The sequence below is a fragment of the Nanorana parkeri genome, unplaced genomic scaffold (genome assembly GCF_000935625.1).
Source record: "Nanorana parkeri isolate BGI_ZX_2015 unplaced genomic scaffold, ASM93562v1 scaffold800, whole genome shotgun sequence".
Lineage (NCBI taxonomy): Eukaryota > Metazoa > Chordata > Amphibia > Anura > Dicroglossidae > Nanorana > Nanorana parkeri.
Window position 1 is genome coordinate 660880 of NW_017307068.1, and position 18096 is coordinate 678975.

The 18096-nt window shown below is 38.1% G+C and overlaps 1 protein-coding gene across 1 annotated transcript in view; it reads left to right on the forward strand.

The window, feature by feature from the left end:
- Nucleotides 1–18096, forward strand: part of CORIN (corin, serine peptidase) — a 182118-nt gene that overhangs the window by 154261 nt on the left and 9761 nt on the right. Inside the window, exons 18-19 of the mRNA XM_018564960.1 lie at nt 2991–3040; nt 12092–12266. Of these exons, the coding sequence (XP_018420462.1) occupies nt 2991–3040; nt 12092–12266 (225 nt within the window). The remainder of the gene's footprint in view (nt 1–2990; nt 3041–12091; nt 12267–18096) is intronic.

Here is an 18096-nt window from a genome sequence, read left to right on the forward strand (position 1 = left end):
GTACAAATGATATTGTGACATCTTAAAAATCATAATTTGCTATGATCCCAAATACACACAACTACACAATTAAATTGGCTGTACTACCGTAATTATTATTACAATACTACAATACTATTATTGCATCAATTAAACATGGGCAATATTTTTGTTTATTGTAGGATTCATAATTAGAATAAGTTTGTTGATTTTAATGGGGTCTGAATGCTGCCAAGTGAAATATTAGAAATTAACTTAAGATGGGACACATTTGTAGATCTGTTTTATATTACATTATACAATATGCTCAACATGCATTTCTTGGAGTAAAGTAGACTTTTGTACTGTACCTAATTATTGTTATGTTGGCAGCTCAATTGAGCTTCTTTGTGATTTAGCAAAACCAGTTCCAAAACCAGTTTATTAATGTGACTTTGAAAGCATAAAGAAATGCAAACTACTAAAGACTGCAGCAGTGTGGAGAGTGAAAGAGTTCATTATCAATTTTGATTCCACCTAACACTGAAAAGCACAACAATTCTCTTTAGGATTCTGATTTTCAATATTGTGTTCTTTTGCAATATCAGTGTTGTTTATGTCTTGCCACTTGTATTTCACAGTTTTCTGCATTGCAAGTGTGGTTTGGATATTATTTCTGTAATCCTATTTCTTATATTGATTGTTCTCTAATTAAAGTCCAAATTCAAACAATGTTTAAAATATTCATACAATTTTCTAGATTTGTTAAGGTGAAGCTCTACTTTAATCACAAAAACCAAAAACATTTTTAGGTCAGCTGTATACATTGCAAGGATTTTAGCAAGCATCCAAGGGTTTGTCTTAACCTCTGCAAACCAAACCAAACCAAAGTGCAAGCCAAATGTTAAGTTGGAGGATCTGCTGGCTAGAGCGATAGAATATATCCTAGCAGGGTAAGACTACCAGTTAGATATGTTGACTGATAGTCCTGAGTAGAGATACTTCACAATTCGAACAACGATCAAAGCAGTAAATTACACATGTAGCATAACATAGCTACCTGCTCCCTATACAGACCTGCGATGATAGTGTTTGGCAGAGGGAACTCTTCCAGCACCAATTTTGTTTGTGACTTTGATATGTCATGTGACTGAATGCCAAGATGATACTGAAAGTTACAGTATAAAAAAGTCTCTCAGTCAGCCATGTCATTCAGGAACACCCACTATGCCCATTAATACACAAAAGGGTTAGGTGATTGTGTTAGATGTTATTCTTATCTTTCCTCCAGCTTCTGTTGTACAGGAAATGACATCATCCTCCTGTCCTTAAGATCCCGAGTACTCCAACTCTAGCGAGAAGACACTGCAGCACAGTGCTGGGAGCATCTTCTCAGCAAGATTTGGACTACTGTTCATTCTCTGATCTTGCTGGAAGGAGGATGCATTATCCTTGCCTAGGTGCTGCAGGCAGAGGCTGGGGGGAAAGGTGAGTATATTATCTAACATTTTTACCCAAAAAGGTGACTTTTTACAATTTAAAGAGGAACTCCTGGATTTGAAAAGTTAACCCTTGCAGTGGGGCTACTCTTACCCCTACCCCTTTTGTCTAGGGACCAAGGATCAGGTGAGTATATCTTCTTTATTTTAACTCCCCAGACCAGACAAGCTGTTAACCCTTGCAGTGCAGAGGCAGTCCTGCGCTAACTCAGCATCGTAGCAAGGGGAAGGGGGGCTACATTAAAAAGTAAACTTTGCATTTTAGGTGCAAGGTCGCTTTAACTTAGGGACAGCGCACACGGAACTGTTGCAGTGGTTGCAAAGAGGCAAAATTAGATTTTTTTTGGCAGTTTAAAAAAATAAATACCTGGCTGGAGATTAACTGAAAGGCATTATTTAATTTGACACAGTAAATACTTAACCATAATAGCATAATCTTTTGCACAATGATTTTTCTAGGCAAGGAAAGACAGCAGTCGGATGACGGGTAACTCCCCTAATCATAATTGCTGTCTTGCTCTAGTAAATGAGCCAAGTAAAAGATTTATCTGCCAAGGCTTTAGTCTGCACTGCTTACAGCAGGACACATTGTTGGTCAAGCTCTTGGTGGAAACATCTTTTTTATAAAAAAAAACCTATAAGCTAGTTTTTAAAACATTAGTTTATAAACTGGGTAGTATAACAATTATACATATTATCTAAATTTTCAACAACGGTAGAATTTTACTTTAAGTTTAGTTTTATTGACATAAAAGAAGGTCATGTTTTGGCGTGTTATTTTGTACTGAGAGTGTGATGATAATGATGTTACAATTTTAATACGTTTAAAGAGTTTCTAAACCCTCCGTTTTTTTTGCCTATATCTACTGCTAGCAAGCAGTAGATATAGGCAAAAAGTAATTTTTTTTAAAAAACACGCTTTAACGGCGGTTTAAACTTACGCCGTTTTCACCGCGCGCTCCCGCCCGAGAATCCGAAACTGCTCGGGCGGCCGCAAAACATTCTGGGGCGGACGCATGCGTTGTTCGGATTTTCGGCCAGGGAGACGAGCAGAGACGCAAGGTAAGTCTATGGACGCGTGCACCCGCATGCAGACACCGCTGGATTGGAAGTGCCTGCAAGGACAGAGGAGTCAGCACTGGATCGGAGAGCCGCCGTACCGCTGGAGGGGCAGATGAAAAAATCAAGAAAGAAGAAGAAGATCGGATTAAGATACATCATTTAAGGTAAGTGCTAACATTAACATTAGGGGGAGGGAAACATTTTTTGACTTTAATGTCACTTTAAGTATTTATACTTTTTGTAAATAATTAAGTAACCATTACTACTAATTGAACTAGTAAAAAAATGTTTTCATCAGTGGCGCATAATAATTTCTGGAGCATAATAAAATGAGGGTACTCACAATGTAATCCTCAACCCAATGTAATTCTTTGACTATATCCGAATTTACACTACATTTGTATTTCCTAATGCCTGTCCCTGATGTTACCATTTTGCAATCATCATCACAGTTTTCCATTTTTTTTCTAGGCAACCATGTGAGAGTAGAAGCAAAATTTCCCTTCTATGCACCAAGGAAGGTAAATAAACATGTTATTTCAATCACAACTATATTTACCTCATTTAGGAGAACTTCTAGTAGCATTAGCTAAATAGAACTGTTTCTCTTATTGCAAAGTGCAAGTCACAGGAGCAGTCTTCTTATTTCCATGAATGCTTTGCCTGATAGTCTGGCATAGGCCTGCCAGATCAAGAGTTAATAGTTAATAAATAGCTATTATTACCGGGTAGCCCACAAGTGTCACATGACTCACAGTCTTTACGTATGCTCAAGGCTATTGGATATATGTCCTTCCATCGTGACAGTTGTGGCCAGATCCAGAAATGGTCATGTCTATAGAAATTATCGGACCACTGCATATGAACCCCAGGCTAACCAATTGATGAACTGTTGTGACCAATAACTATTGTTTCTTCAGGATAGGAATTGTGCCAGGGATGTTTGCCCACTATGTAAAGATCCTTGCTCGGTGGAAACAAGTGCTTATGTTTATATCACAGTTGCTCTACCGAGGTCTTCTAAACACCATATTTTGTTTGTGGTCAGCTAAAGCTCACAAAACTAATTGTTAAACACATTTTCCTTCTTTATTCCCTGTGCTAGGTTAAAATACATCTCCACAGAATAAAATAATGTTGTGATGAATCTAATATATAAGCTGCATACCTTTTCTGTTCCATGGAGATGTTACTTAATACTTAATATATGATGGATATTATGCTAGTGTCAGGTCTTGAAGTGCTGCATGATCAGAATAATAACTTCCCTTAGTTTTTCAGGAAGGTCTGACTACTGAAGTGCAAAGCTTGCACAAATAGACCCGAGAGACACTTGCAATGGAATTAGTAAATGGTATTTAATATGGATCTGCTTAGTGAAATTACATACTGCCATCTCATATCTATCAAGAACTTCTAATGTGGGTATTATAAGAGTGTCTAGCTCTCATATTGGGTTATTATCATTTATTTTACTTACATAGAATTCATCAGAACGATTGAGACTTCTGTTAGCTCAGTTAGAATTAGACTCCTTGACTGGGTGATATACTAATGAGGAACTCCTGATCACTAAAAGAAGTTCACCAGCCGGGACCTTTTAATTAACAGGAACACCATGGACCTGTTTTTAAGTTGTATTTACCTACAATTTTTTCAGTGCTCAGACTCCATTGTTCTTCTCCAGATATACAGTATATATGACACAGGAGTAAGCATATACGTGTGCAGTTCTTAGGTTTACCTCACATAAAGTCAGTTCATGTTATGAACATGAACTGACTTTAGAGGGATATGTGATTATTTTTTGGAATCAAATAACTATAATAAGCTATATACATATCCAACATGATCCAATAATGTAATTAAACTAAAATGTTTGTAAAACCCTCTCAGAAAGAGAAACATACTTTTATAAATTTCTTGTCCTTCTGTAAGATATATGGGGACATGTGTATGAATATAGTTGAGGGGGTGGGTACAGACATAACATTTTGAAGGCTGACTGTTAGTGATGTATTCGTTATGGTGATATGCAAAATAAAATATACTTAGTAAGTACATATTTTAAAAGAAATTGTATTAATTAAGTACATATTTTTCAAAATAAACTATGGTGCATCAGGAAAGCAAAACCGCTGTGTGACAATAATAAGTAAGAAACACACCATGATGTACAATGTCAGCCTCCAGATCTGATCAAGAGCCTTGACTGTGACAAGTATCAGCCACCTGACAGTTTCCCTGTACAGCATAACTTCACATTGCTCAGATAAATTAAGCTGAGGATTTCCATATTTAATTCTACACAAAAAATCTACTTAAAATACTTTCTTTTTATTTTGTAATTTATTTACAATCTTTGTTTAGCAAATAAATATGTAATTCTCAGAGCACTATGGGTATACTAAGGCTAGAGAGTATAACAAAATCTGCCTGCGATCAGGCTCCCTCTGTCTGACTGAAACCTTAGACTGAGCCATATGGTGGAAAGAAGAGAAAGGGGAATTAGTCACTGCCCAGATTCATTCACTTGTGTGTTGAGCTGATGAGTTCTGCAAACCAGACCTTTTAGAACTAGAGGTGAGGAGAAACTGAAAAACCTGGGAAAGCAGCAAAAATCACCATCTTGTGGGTGGATATGAGTGTACAATATACATATGCAATAGTTAATTTTTACCTTTTTTTTTAACAAACAAAACCCCAATACTAATAAATAAACTATATTTATATAACTTTTAAATTGTGCGTTCTTGATGATTTATTAAACTGAAATGCTTTAACTGCACTAGAATCATACAGTGCCTTGCACACAAAATCTCTGGAAGCAGTTACATCATTGTGATATTAAAAATAACCCAAGTAGTTTAATCCTAGGTAATCAGCGTAAAAGAAACTGTTAATACTTATAGACCTAGAACCTCCTTAATCGCATTTCTTTGGCAGAGATGCATGTTATTGTGTTCAGATAGCAAGATAATGATGATAATGATATTGTAGGAAACCAATGAGCACTTTAATAGCAATAACTATGCCAGTCCATTAGTCATGCTGTTATACAATTTGAGCCTGATAGGGACTTACTCGACTTACACTCAAAATAACGTGCAGAGGACAGAACAGAGGTCAGAGCTGTTGTTGTATCAAAAAAAGCAGAGGTCAGCTCTCTGCTGTTTTATATGGGAATGATTCAGAGGAATCTAATGCAGCAGAGAGAGAAGAAAATAGAACTTAAATCAAAATTCGCAGTAGCATGTCCACGATTAAATTACTTAAAAAGCAGACATTTTTCAGTAACAATCAGGTCAGGTACTGCAAAAAGGCAACCCTTGACCGAAAAGCCTTTTAAATAAATGAATTAGTGCTGCATGAGATCCATTAATCAGAATGAATTGGCTGGATACAACACTACAATAATAATAATAATTGTACAAAGTTTCTCTTTATTGTTTGGCAACTGAAATTAGAAGTCAGTGTTAGTCCTAAGAAAGATTTATCTTTTTATATCAGGCTTAGCTCGAGGAAGAATTAATCTTGACAATTTGCAAAAATTACATTTACATCTGTACCTTTTTATACTCTGCAAGTTTTCTTTATTATTGGACGATTAATGAGGACAATCTTGAAGAAAATTGTACATATTTTATAGATCCAATCCAGATATACAGAACAATGATGGCTAGGAATAATATAGTACAGATGCACAGTGCAAATCCTGCCTACAGACGTCCCATTAATCAGCAGAGTAACTAGCATTTGTACTCTCTATTAGTAGGTGTAACTAATAGTTGTTTATAACATGGAAATTTGTGACAATGCCACTCTTTTCCTCCTATTTTTAGTCACATTTCATTGAACCAAGTTTCAGCCATTCTTATTATACCATGTGCTGTATGCATGCCATATTAACTTAGATATTAGCTATTATAGTAGAATTCTAAAGTTAGACTTGGCTGAATGTAAGAGAGTCATTCATAAATACTTCATTAAACAATAGGAAATGAGGCAAGGGTTAGCAACTTTGGGCAGTTCAGTGGGCACGTAAACAATCCTCCCTTGCCACATTCCTATGCTACTCTATTTGGGTGCAGGTGGTACAGGAGGAGTCAGAGCACATCACCATGCAACTGGCATTATTCTCTTTGGGGCCATTCGTGAAGCAGATATTTATCCAAGAAAAATAAAACTGGGCACACTCATCCCTATTGCAAATAAGAGATCCCATTGCCACACATATGTTCTCGGATATGACAAGTGCTGCCAGAAACCTGCTATTAGTATTAAGTGCTATTGAATAGGAATTATCCTGTAATGTTGAAGATGTTTTAACAGTCATTCGAGTAGCTCAATCAGCTCTGAGTGAGCTTTTTGAGGTAGATGTTGCTGCAACACATGATTTCTTATGTAGCAGTAATAGGCCAGAATTGGGTGGTTGAAGTAGCAGACAGAACAGATCTAAAAGCTATTAAAAAGTTTACACTTCAAAATAAAATAAATCTAAATCCCAGCATTTCATAACAACTGCCAGTGGCAAAAATGTTCCATAGCATAGCCTGTGTTCTTTTTATAGTGCAGTACCACACTGTATTTACTACAAAATGTAATCAAATGGGCACAAAAACACTTCAAAACCCCAGCTCACATTCCAGAGACAAGTTGTTGTTAAGAGGCCATTGTTATGAAGAAATTACAGTGGCATATTTTAGCCAAAATATATCAAAAGCCAGACATATCACTGTGTTTGGGGAGTATGTAAGCAGCTTGATTGGACAGCAATGGAAGAGGGAGAAACAAATCAGCTTTAATCATGCACATTATGGAATCCTTTTTGGTAGGCCAAATTTATATAGAGAGAAAAGGGGCACCTTTTATGAAGAAGTAAAAAATTACAGTTGATTATGTCAGAGACAACAGTTAGAAATATTGTACCGTCAGCATTGAATCAGTCGGGAGCACTGTTTAAGGGACACACAGCATGCAAGAAAACAGGAATATTGTCCAGACTACACAGACAACATTTCAGTTGTTAGAATAGGCTGCATTTTAAACTTGAGACAGCGCATGTATCTGTTCAGGTCAAAAATACACAATAAAGAGTATTTTTTACACTATAAAAAGAAGGAATGGTGTGCACACTGCATTAGGGATGCACCGACACCAATGGTAGTATCAGTATCGGTGCCGATACCGAGTATTTGGGTGAGTATTCGTACTCGCCCAAATGCTCCAATATCTTCCCCGATACCGGAACTATGGTAGTGCCATAGGGGAACATGTACCCGGCTTCCTGTGCAATCAGGAAGCTGGGTGGCGAGTAACAAACCCATGGCCCTACCATGTTGATTGGCTTTGAAGCTGGCTTTCCAGCCAATCAGCATGGACCCGGCTTCCCGGCCAATCAGGAAGCCAGAAGGCGGGTCATTACTCACCGCCCTGCTTCCGGATTGCCCTGGAAGCCGGATCCATGCCAGCGGAAGCACCAGTATCGGTACTCGGTATTGGCGAGTACCGAAAGCAAAATATCGGTACTCGTACTCGATACTGAAAAAACGGTATTGGTGCATCCCTACACTGTATAGGTATTATTTCTACCAATTATGATGGGCCTTATTGTCCAAACCGCATCCCCATTCAGCATTGGAGCAACAAATCAATAACTTTTTTTTACAATTACAATAAAAAAATGTATGCTACACACAGTATACATAATATTTCTATAATTTATTTTAGATCTTATTGTCTAAACCACATTTATGTTTGGAGGGCCCCAAAAAAGTTAAACATTTATATTTCTTAGATTCCAATTGAAGTAATATGCCACACACACCATATCTTATGTTTCTACAGTGTGTTGTAAACCACATTGGCTAAAACACATCCCCTATTATCTTTGGAAGAATACAAAAATGTTAATATTTCTATTTTTCAGATTACACTAGAAATGACACACACCATACACATACAAATTGTACAGTTTCTTTTAGACCTTATTCACCAAATCACATTCCCATTTAACTTTGGAATGTCCAAAAAAGGAAAGTTTATATTTTTAAAATTAAAATGTAGGGAATATGGTACACACTGTATGGGCGTAAATAAAAATACATTTCTGGGAAGCCGGAATAAAACACTTACCTCATGCAACTTTTGAGAACAAAGACAAAATAAATGTATTCTCACGTTTAAATATGTATTGTTAAATTAATCAAATCAAATAAATTAAATAATTTAAATTAAATTAATATGTTGAATATTCTTTATTGACGGATTGCTGGAATGGGCCCAAAAAAAAGAAGACAAAGAGCATAATTTTGCATGCAGCAAACACTGAACATTATTTAAAAGCTAGGTGCCGCACTATACTATTCAACCCCACTGTGTTAAAATAAATACAAAGTATAAATATTCAAGAACATAACTAACAATGTAATACCTCATAAAACAAGGGTCATAATGCGCTGGCTGGAGATGGCTGGGTGGGGTTAGAAGACTTAGAGCATGCTTGAAGCCTACACATGGCTCTACTGAGTCTTGTCGTATGCTGACCCTCTACCCTGCTTGATATGCTGTAAGGCCTTGGTTCTCAACTGGTGGGTCGTGACCCTGTGTTCAGTGGGTCGCGGGCATTCCTTCCACTTTTCCAGGCGAGAGGCTCCTCAACCTTCTCCTAGAGCAGCACTTTCAGTTCTCTCACCACACGGCCATTCAAAATAGGCTGCCCGGCACAGAGTGTCAGCTTGAGGTGGGGTGGCATGGGGGTATGGGCACGAGGGAGCTCCATCCATACGTGCATTGCTTACAGCTCCCTCATGTGTCCTGTAGAGGGCGGTGTACAAGCAATGCACATATGGATGGAGCTCCGTCACAGCACAGCAGCCCACGCTGGACTCCAGGCTGAGGATCCTCTCCAGTTCTCGGAAGGTATGGAGACTGGGTGGATCTTAAATTTTGTTTTTACATTGTCTGTGTGTGAGATTGTGTCTGTGGTTGTGCATGTATGTCAGTGTTTTTGAGGGCCCATTCACACTATTACCGTGCGATTAACACACGGTACCATGCAATCTCACCTACCGTGCATTCTGGTGTGGGAGGTGTGTTGCATTGCCATTCATTTGAAGGGTACCCCAAACGCACCTCCCACCCACACGCCCGCATCGTAACGCGCGGTACCCAATGCCGTGCATTCCATTGCAGTGCGACTTGGGTCGCGACTTAACGGCCAAGGACAAATGTGGGTCCTGAGATTACACAAGTTGAGAACCACTGCTGTAAGCTATGCCTCTCAAACCCCTCTTCAGACTTCTATCCATATTGTTTGAGACCACAGATGTTGCAGCTGATGTAGATAGAAATTATTCTATAGTGGCATTAGGAGGTGGAAAGGGAGGAGCAAGAAAGAAGAGGATTTTGCTGCTGACTGGTATCATTCATGGGCTCCTCCCACAGGGCTTTGTGGCTCCTCATGCATATGGTACTGAAATGACTGGTAGATTCATCACACTTGATATGCTGCAGACAGAGGCTGCAAACCATTATAGTGCTGTCTGCAGCACATGTGTAACAAAAAAAGGCCCAGTCTGGTAAGCCCTGTGCAGCAGAACTGGTGATGCCAGTAGCCGGCACCTGTGGAGCAGTACCATCTGGGGGAATATGGTGGCTTGCTCCCTCCACTTCTCTGCAAGATGCCCCTGGATGACATCCTACATTGCTGATGTTGTGCCTCTCACTTTACTCCTCTATAATCTCAAGCATCCAGGTAAGGTCTAGCACGTCAACATCCCCATGCTCCCCGTGACTCAAGCCCAATTAAAAGTAAGCAGCATCTGCAGAAACATCACTTGCAATTGTTTAGCCCTGCCTTTTGTCTTCTCCTTAGCTCCTGATGCTTTCCTCCTCAATATCTGATAAAATTAATTGCTGTGCACCCTTCTGCTGCAAGGGAGCACCTGTAGAAGAGGAGGAAGTTGAGGGCACATTTGCCGCTGCTGATGACACTGCACAACTTTGTGCCTGAGAGAAGGAGAAGGAGGATGATGAGGGCTTGGTTATCCACTCCACCACATCTTCCATGTACTCTGGTTGTACAGCATGCCCACTTTCAGAAAAGAAAGGCAAACAAAGATAAGCTTTGTTTGTGCCACCAAAACGTGTATGCTGCTGACCCTGCCAAAAAAAGAAAAATTAAAAGCCCTATCAAATTTATTTAAAAACCCTATCAAATTTATATAGAAATAAAATGTAACTCCCTCCAAAAAAAATATCATAATAAAGTAAACCCCAGCAAAAAAAATAACTATAAACCAAACCCTTTTTAATTTTTTTTGCTTGATGAAACAAAAAAAGTTAAAGAAAAAAGAAATAAAAAACCCAATAAAATAAAAACAAACAAAAACAAACAACACAAAGCGAACAACAGTTACAGCAACAAAAGTTATTGTTTACACACTCAAAAAAGATAGCCTTAGAAATGACTGTTGGGTCTGTTCATTAGAAATACAAAGCATGGTACACAGCACACTACAATTCACAGTAATAAAGCAGTGAACAGTGCAGTAAACAGGGGGGTACACTCCACTCTCTCTAGCCCACCACACTGCATTATACAAAATTGTACTGTATAATGCAGCACATGTGTAATCGCATTGTATAGCTCTGGGGGTAGCAATGCACAGCTGTCCCTATCTCATCCAGCTCCAACAAACACCGACAAAATGATGTTGGGAGAGCTGACTTCTGTATGAAAGGGGCTAGCACATTTCCAAACCCCCATTATTGACCATACTATGTGATCTGACCACAGTTCATGTCATGCAATGCATTATGGTGGCCCTCTTTTGGCTCTTTGGTGAACACGCACATAAGCTCGCCTCTTAGGCAAACTGTGAACAGTCAAAGCTTGCGGCAAACCCAGCGTCACCACAAACTTGAACCATATCCCTATTGGGAATTATTTTTTAACCTTGTACCAAGACTGTAAATGCATAACTGAATGTTGTCTTTGGGTGCCAAAGTTTGACATACTTCGGATTAATAGATTGTTGGATCATGATATACGTTGGCATCAATGCATACAAACTACTAGAAGGACAGCTGCTGGAGACTGCTCTGTGATCGTGTGCTCTATAGGAAGTTCAGGGAAGCTGAGCTGAGACAGTTGGAGCCAGCTATAAGTGCTTGGGCAAAAATGTAGAGAAATTCTTTGCTGGACAATTTATATTTGTTTTAATTGGGTTTATTATTGAAAAACGTATGAGAGTTTAATACTGCTTTACAAATTTAGAAGGTTATTAGAGCTACATGAGATACAAACTACCCAAACTACATGTAAAAAAAGTAAAGTAATTAACGTGTATGTTAAAGTGAAAGCAGAGTTTCACTTTAAGGGTTCAGGGGTAATAAAAGAAAGTATAAAGAATGCAATTAAAATGTCAATAAAAATTGTTAGAGCATGTATTCCACCAATATAAAGTATGAGATGTTATTTTGAGTTATCAAGCATGTACCTAAAAGTGGTTTATGAGATATTAAAGTAGAACATATGTGAAGGTATGACCCAGGCATGTATTTTTCAGACTGTGGACGTCGCCCTGCAGCCAGAATGAGCAAGAGGATCCTTGGTGGCAGAACCAGCCGACCTGGGAGATGGCCTTGGCAGTGCTCCCTACAAAGTGAACCAAGTGGGCACATCTGTGGCTGTGTTCTTATTGGGAAAAAATGGGTTTTGACTGTTGCACATTGTTTTGAAGGGTAAGCCATTTATAACATCATATTGAACATTTTAGAGTGGACACAAAAAACCAAAGGGACAGAGCAGAAATTTACATTTTGTTTTTCAGTTTTAAATAGTGTTAATTGTGTAACATAAACCATGGTGCAAAACGATGCATCAAATGAGCAAAAAAAAGACAACAGAACATAAAAACTGCAGAAAAAGTAATAGTAAGTGGCTTGTTCATTAAAGTGTATCTAAAGGCAAAACCAATATTTAGGTAAAGGTTAGAATCTCTGTTAGGATATTTTTGATGACTTTGTCTCTGTTGGAGAGATTTGCTGGAGAAATTTACCCTCTGTGTATGTCTTGGTCACCATTCTCAATTCAGCTGAAAGTAATGGGAACATCCAAAATGTTAAGTTATTATTATACATGATGTATATAGCGCCAACAGTTTGTGCAGCGCTTTACAATATAAGGAAGACATTACAATCACAATACAATTCAAGGCAAGATGGTAAGGAGGGCCCTGCCCGTGAGAGCTTACAATCTAAAAGGGAGGGGCAAGAGTTGTCAACAGAACAGCAACAGAAGGGAAATCTTCCAATGAGACAGAAAATAAAGAAAAATCTTCCTAATGGAACAGCAAAAAAAGAAGTTCTTCCACTCTATCCAAATCTAGAAAAGGGTTTTGGCTTTAGATATATATATGTATATATATATATACGTTAAGGCAAAAAGCATAAACCCTCAACAACAGTTTAGGAAACAAGGCTTCTGTAAAGTGAAATCTAGGTGCTACAATTGCTTCATTTGTATGTGCTCTTCTTTGTTGAAAAACACAATATGTGTGGGCTTTACTAAAGTTATAGGCTTTCTTTAGTACAATTTTTTTTAACAATTCTTAATTAACCATTTGCTAATTTAATTAAAGTAAATAATTCCTTAATAGACAAAATAGAAACACTTACTATATGATTATTGTCCCCCTGTATCCCCCCTGGCTTCAGTTTGCCGCTTCCCCGAACTTCTTATCAGGGAGCGTGCACACCTTACACCTAATATTAGAGTAACAGGGATTAAATATCCCATCATCCCCAGCGTGAGGGTGCATGCATGCCACCTCATTGATAGAATTTTGAGGACACTACCTCTTGTGGCAGGAGCCACTGCCAATCAGTTCCATTGGAGGAGAGACAATAGACCGGTATTTTGTGCTCTTTGTCCTCTTTAGCTGCCTGTGTGTGTCAGTTCAGGAAGTGTGTGCATATCTCCCTGTAGTCTAATCTTGGGGGTGTGCACAAATGGGTGACAGCATGAGACCTTGCAATGGAAAAGGAGCCACCCTAAATGCAGTTATGAGCTCCAGCCACCAGGGCACAAGCTTGATGTGTATGGAATTTAAAAGGAGATATAAGAAGAAGCAACAAAGACTGCACATTATTTCTATTGCATCTGAATTAGTTTAATAAAAAATAAGGCTTCAATATCGCTCTAAAGTGAATTTGTAAGGATAAACGTTGGGAGCTGGCACTGCTGACTTTGTTCTAAAAGGATCAGACTCAGATAATTTTTTATCAGATCCTTGTTTCTCTGTCAAGTCACTGAGCTGAACAAGGTATACAGGACAGAGGCTTAGACTTTTCAGATTTTACTGGCTGCATGCTTGTTCAAGGTTTAAAACTACGAGGTACCCAAGTCAGGATAAGGATCTGGAGGCTGCATCTTTAAACTCCGAGTCACCATTGGCAGCTTCCTTACTTTTATCCTCACTGGTTCAATTTATTGCAAACCAAATCGACCTGTAATCACTTCAGACATCCAGTGAGTCTAGATTGCACAGCCTTTCCATGTCCTAATCCTAGATGTTGCCTGGCTCCAGGCTATCAATGATAAAACATATCCTTGTTGCAGACACAGTTGCTTTTTACATATACAGAAAAAATGTCTAGAAGCTATTGGTGTAGAAAATACTGACGATGGACCTTATTCTTTTGCCTGTTGCTGTTGCTTACTTATTCAAAATGACATACAAAAGCCTGCATTCTTTAAACTGATGACAAACTACAGATCCTTGTATGTCTGGTCAACTACCAGTTGCTAGTTACTGCCATAAATTGCAGCTTTCCAGATGATAATTGAGAATAGCCTTTCTCAACCAGTGTGTCGTTGCCTTCTGGCTTCCCCAGTGGTACATCTTGATGTCCAGGGGGACTCCTGATGTGAAGGTGAGCTCTGATGTGAAAGGGGGGATTCTGGTGTAAAATGGGGGACATTCTAATGTAAAGGGAGAACCTCGCTTTTTTGCATTTTTGCATGGGTCCCCTCTTAAAATTCATACAAGAGCCCTATATCAGATAAGGGTATAGATTTTGGAGGAATCACATGTAATTTTTTTAACATGTTTACATTGACCGTTTTACATTTCAGACGGGGGTACCTTTGTATACTTTTAAAGGGTGCCATGACTGAAAAAAGGTTAAGAAACGCTGGTTGAGACAATGAAGCTCCGTATTAGTCTTTAAGGTCCACTATAATAGCATGTTTTCCTCATTACCTCATAGATGCACATCTGCATTAATTGTTAAGCTGAATAAGACCCATGTCACAATAAGTGGTTCTTGTGAGTCATTGAGGATAGCAGAAGTGTGTATGCACTGTTCGGGTTCTTAAAAACCAAAGCAGAATGCAGAATACAACAAATAGGTTTCTAAATGTATGGTAACAATGCTAGGTTTACATAGGCAGATGGTTTGTGGGATGATACTACAATATCTGTATTGTATCCTTATTTTTTAAATAATCACTCTGCCGTCTACAAGTTACAATGATCGATGCCTACAACCTGAACAGCTTTGGCCACGTGGTTGTGTTGACTTATTGCTGAAAGATTTCACCAAAAGGTCCTATTGTGCCACAAGGCTACATTTTTTCAGTAAGCCCAACTGAAGTTGTTTGAAGGTTACAAAAATAATTTCCTGATCTTCATTTGCTCTATAAAAAAATAGTCTTTCTGACCTTTTTATTTTTCTACATATAATTCAATCTGCATTTCAATATTGTAATCTACATTTTAGCATTTGGCAAATAACCCAATTACAAGCAACATTAAGCAGCAGGCACATAACTTGTCAAATCGTGAGAGAAATTACACAATACACAGTAACCTGGTGAATTAACCTCAAGTAGTAAGGGCTATTAGTAGTTATTGGTGCTGCGTAAGGGCACTAATCCTAGTAGGGAAACAATCTGTAAAAGGGAAATGTTATATATGATAGTAATTCTGAAGTGCGCTGCTAATGGCCACATGATTTCTGCCCTTAGGGAGTGGCACTAAGTCTACAATTTCTCTTCTTCTCCTTTGTAATAATGAGAGTTTCCCTGAAGTGTCCTATTATTTCAACATATTACTTCCGGTAGCTATGGTCTTGGAAAATGCTTGGCAAGGAAAATGAAGAGACATTAGGAAAATATAGTTTGTTGTAAAGTTTTCATTAAGCGACAGAGCTTAAACCAATACAAGGAAACTGGTTACCATCTGTGACACTGATAGATTCTTTTATGCCTCTGTATTTATGGAGCTTTTTATTTTGTTCTTGAAGCTCTATAAAGAGATAGAGCTGCACAGTATGATACATGACCACCAGAAAGCAGAATATGATGCCATGCTGATTTCTAGACCATGAAGCTGAGTTCGGAATGTACAGAATGTAAATTGTATGCTTCTAGAAACGGGAATTTGTAAAGGAAAATATTGTATATATACTGTAGATTACACAAGTGCCATGATATTTTGCAACATACTAAATAAAGAGAACCCCTCCCATTCATATACCATAATTATTTTAGATCAGTAATATAACCATCTTGTATATTATTTAAAGTTCAGCCGTTGTCGGTCTTTACGTACCCACTGGAGTGTATTACTCTAGAGAGATTTCATACCCAAGGATACACAAGAAGAGGAAGGGAGTTTAGAAAGTTGGAGAAACAGGAGTGGGGCAGTAGGTGAAAAAGAGCGACATAGCATGTAAGAAGGTGAGGTTTGGGGAGAAAAGAAGTAAACAAGTTGAGGCAGAAGCGAAGAATTATTCTCAGCTTTCAGGGCAACTAGAGAAGGAAGCACAGTAAAAAGCTATTTACCAACATGTTGGGTGTGAGGATAGGATTGCAATCGATTGTTAGGACAGGAAGATACTTTTTTTATTTGTTTAAAGTACATCACATTAGTTTATAATAATTAGGAAATATTTTTTAAAAAGCAGTAGATATTGTTTTTCTTCATCTTTTTCATCCTTCAGGGAACCCAAATATACTTTACCCTGCGTCCTATGGTCCGGTGCGTCTTATGGACCGCAAAATACGGTACTTACCTTAATTTTATACTCGGAAGTACTTGGTTTTTGGTGGCCCCAGCAACATGGTCCACCCAGTATTAGCGGGCCTGGTGAAGATACCCCCTTTGCTCTGAATTTTAAAATATCCATATTAAGATCTTTTGTTTCAATTGTCACCGAGGCAGTAGAAAATCCAACATTTTGACTTGTCATCAAAGCCAGAGGTGACAAAAAGTCCTTCAATGGTGACACCTGGTAACTATCTAAGATATGAATTCTGTTCACTTAATGCAGAACTCCAGGCCACGCACTGATTTGAATTGTTATGTATCAAAGTCAAATAAATGTGAAGTGATCTTGAAATAATTTGCTGATTTCTATTAATATGCTTAACAGCATTCACCAGGGCTCTTTTCCCATCAGAAATCCTTATAGCATATGTTATCCAGAAAACATGACTTATTGAATCATCCACAGTAACAAAAATTGAAGTACACAGATCTTGAAGCCTAACCCCACTGTCCTGGAAAAATTGATACTGGGCATAGAGAGAATCGCCTTTGTATATGTGATTTCTCTATACATTATGTTCAGATATAAGATACATTGCACAGAGTAGTAAATGTTCAGATTTTTCTTGTTATGATGGAAAAACGATGGAAATTGTGAAAAATGCTGTCAGCTTTGTGACTATTCCATAGTAATATGTTAATAACTGAAGACATGTGTGTCTACAGTACACCCTGACATGAGCATGAGTGAGCCAGCTGCCTCATGTGGTAATGTTTGCTGGTATAAAGCTGAATCATATCATAAGTTCCCCATTATGACTTGTATATTACTTTATGTTATGACTGTATATTAGCAAGAAAATCCCTATCTGTGCAACCCTCTGATTTCGTTTTACTTTAATACTATAGCATGACTTTCCCTAACCTTGTTGCTAAGCCCTGCAAATTGACTCTCCACAATCTAATGAAACTGCCACCGCAGCATATAAGTACATTTTTATTGAGCACAAGGATGGTACTTGGTGGAAGCCAGGTATGTTGGGATCCAATAACAGAGTGAAATGAAATCAGAAAAGGGGCACAGAAGAGGTTTATATATCTCATATTGGTAATAGCAGAAATATTGATGTGTCTGCTTCCAAGAAATAATTTGTACTTTTTAATACTTTACTTTTTAAAACTATTGGTTTGCTTTAAGTTTGCTGGAAATGAAATAATATTAAGATTAGGGATGAGCCAAACACCCCCGTGTTCGGTTCTAATTCGAGCTTTCGAACATGGAAAAAGTTCTAATTCGAACTTAGAACTCAATGCAAGTCTATGGGGTAGAACTCAGAAAATGAAATGTCCCCATTTTGAAGCCTTATATGCAATTTATTGGCCATAAAAAGTGTATGGGGATCCGGGTACTGTCCTGGGGGACATGTATCAATGAAAAAAACACTTTTACAAAATACCATTTTTAAAGGAGCAGTGATTTAACATCACTTAAAATGAAACATTAAACCTTTAAATAT